Source organism: Cyprinodon variegatus, unplaced genomic scaffold (assembly GCF_000732505.1).
Source record: "Cyprinodon variegatus isolate N-32 unplaced genomic scaffold, C_variegatus-1.0 Scaffold500, whole genome shotgun sequence".
Classification (NCBI taxonomy): Eukaryota; Metazoa; Chordata; class Actinopteri; order Cyprinodontiformes; family Cyprinodontidae; genus Cyprinodon; species Cyprinodon variegatus.
Window position 1 is genome coordinate 184,830 of NW_015150953.1, and position 2,174 is coordinate 187,003.

The window sequence follows — 2,174 nt, forward strand, 5'->3', positions numbered from 1 at the left end:
ATGAGTGGAAAACGTGAAAAAATAAAGTACTTTTTTCTTTTTTTAGATACTGTCTGTTTGGTAATAAACAGTTGTCACTTATAATAAACATTGTCACTTATTAACGTTACAGAATCCCAGTATGTAGCTGAAAGGTCATGGCTTTTAACACGGACACCTACACATGCTCTTTTATTGACAGCTATCTCAGCTCATATAAAACCAGCGAATAGTTGAAGTTTGTGCCTCTATGGTTAAAGATTATCTAGTGTTTCCCATAATATCTGACAATAACACATAATTAAGTACTTACATGCATTTCCTGAATTCATAACATTCCTGCATCCATAACATTCTGTATAATAGAAAAGCTAAATATTCTCATAATCTGCATTAAAAATGAATTGCAGTCCAAATGAAAATAAATCAAATTTCATTTCATTTCCTTTTTAAGGTCAGAATAAACTAAACCATTGCCAGAATTGTGAAATAATTGAATTTTAAATAAATTTCACTTTAATTGGATTAGTCTTATCTTATTCTATCCCTCAGAAGTTGTGAATTTGGGGATTAAATCTGCATAATTCCATTTTTTTTTTTTTTTAAGATAACTGTGGAGGAAGAAGGATATAAATGAGAAAGAATCAGGGACAGAAATGTGAATTAAGCCGACCTTCCAAAGCGTATTTCATGTCCTGAGCGAAAAGCATCCACATGACTTCTGCTGAAACCTTTCCAACATTCAGCTCCTGCGGAAACCTGCAGAGCAGATTAAAAATAATCCAGTTTTACTCTGAATTCAGGTGAGATTTCAAAGATGTGTTTAAACAGATGACTGACTGGTTAAGGACAGGCGTGTAGGAGTTCCTGTCTTCCTCGATGATGGAGACGATAAGCATGATGAGTTTGGGCCAGAAGTCCAGGTTCTTGATACTGGGGCCCTGCTCCTCCAGGGGGAGCTCTTCCTTGTTCTGGATTAAGGCAATAAAACAGCAAAAATGTAACAAATCAAAACAGCAGTAAATAAAGTAGGAATACGTTAATAAAAAAGGAAGATTGCCCAATAAATCTGGTGAATTTATGTTGGACTCACTGCATCTGCAGGCTGGTACTGTCTGTTGTACAGTTCATGGCAGTTATTGAAGATGTAGTCATAGGTGGAGTTGAGACAGGCTTTGACGCAGTCCCTCACAACCTGACTGGCTCTGGGTGGAGACTGCAACTCCTGGACCTGAGCGCCAGACAGATGGAGGCAGCAACACTTTACATAAGCTCCGCTCACACATCCTGGGTGATTTATTTCCTGTTTTTCTCTAAATGGCAAATCAAATTCTATTATCAGATGCATCTTTTTTGTTTTGAAAACAGAAAACTATGTCTGAAACATAACCGACATGTTTCGACGAGCTGCCAGCAGCCCAAACATGTCAGGCGTGTTTTAGACAAATATAGCAGCAGAAACAAAATAGCACATTTAAAATATTACTTTATTAAAAAATAATATCAGGATCGGTTCAGCAACTTTAATCAGGGTTTCTACAGCACGAGGCAAGTTCAATTTAAGACTTTTTAAGCCACTTGATTAAACAAGCCAAGACCAACTTCACAATAAACACGAGAAAAACCTGGTAGTTAAATATTTACCTACTGTAGGGTGACCAGATTTGGGTTTTTGAAAAGGAGCAAACTTTGGATCGAGCATTCGAACAGAGCCATCAGCTCCGGGGGCTGGTCCGGGATTGAGCGAACGAACCTGACCCGGTGGCGGTATGCTACCCATCAGGCAGATGGGGGGAAGCACGCAGCTGCCGTTGTCTAGGCTACCATCACCGGGTCGGGTTTGGTCGCTCCGTCCCCCGCTGGCTCCCTGCCCCCATCTGCTGGGGTTCCCGCACCAGCCCAGAGCTCACGGACAATTTTTTTTACGCATGAAAAGTAGGACACGTCTGGGAAAAAGAGGATGTCTGGTCAACCTAATTTACCCAAATGTTTATCTTAACATAAACCATTAGCTTCTGTAACAGTAGAAATGTTTCCAATTTTGAAAACATTTTTAATAGGAAGAAAACTAAAAACGCAAAAAAAAAACTATTTTTAACAACTACTGAACTGAATTTACGAACTTTAGTTTTGTTTCCAATTTAAAGTCCACAACTTTAACTAATTTAAACTCTCAATTATAGGGGATCCATGCA

The 2,174-nt window shown here is 38.7% G+C and overlaps 1 protein-coding gene across 1 annotated transcript in view; it reads right to left on the reverse strand.

Moving 5' to 3' along the window:
* The window catches only part of unc13b (unc-13 homolog B (C. elegans)), a 148,154-nt gene that overhangs the window by 33,556 nt on the left and 112,424 nt on the right, over nt 1–2,174 (reverse strand). Inside the window, exons 24-26 of the mRNA XM_015390447.1 lie at nt 1,073–1,210; nt 820–950; nt 653–738 (exon numbers count right to left, since the gene is read on the reverse strand). Coding sequence (XP_015245933.1) covers nt 653–738; nt 820–950; nt 1,073–1,210 — 355 coding nt within the window. The remainder of the gene's footprint in view (nt 1–652; nt 739–819; nt 951–1,072; nt 1,211–2,174) is intronic.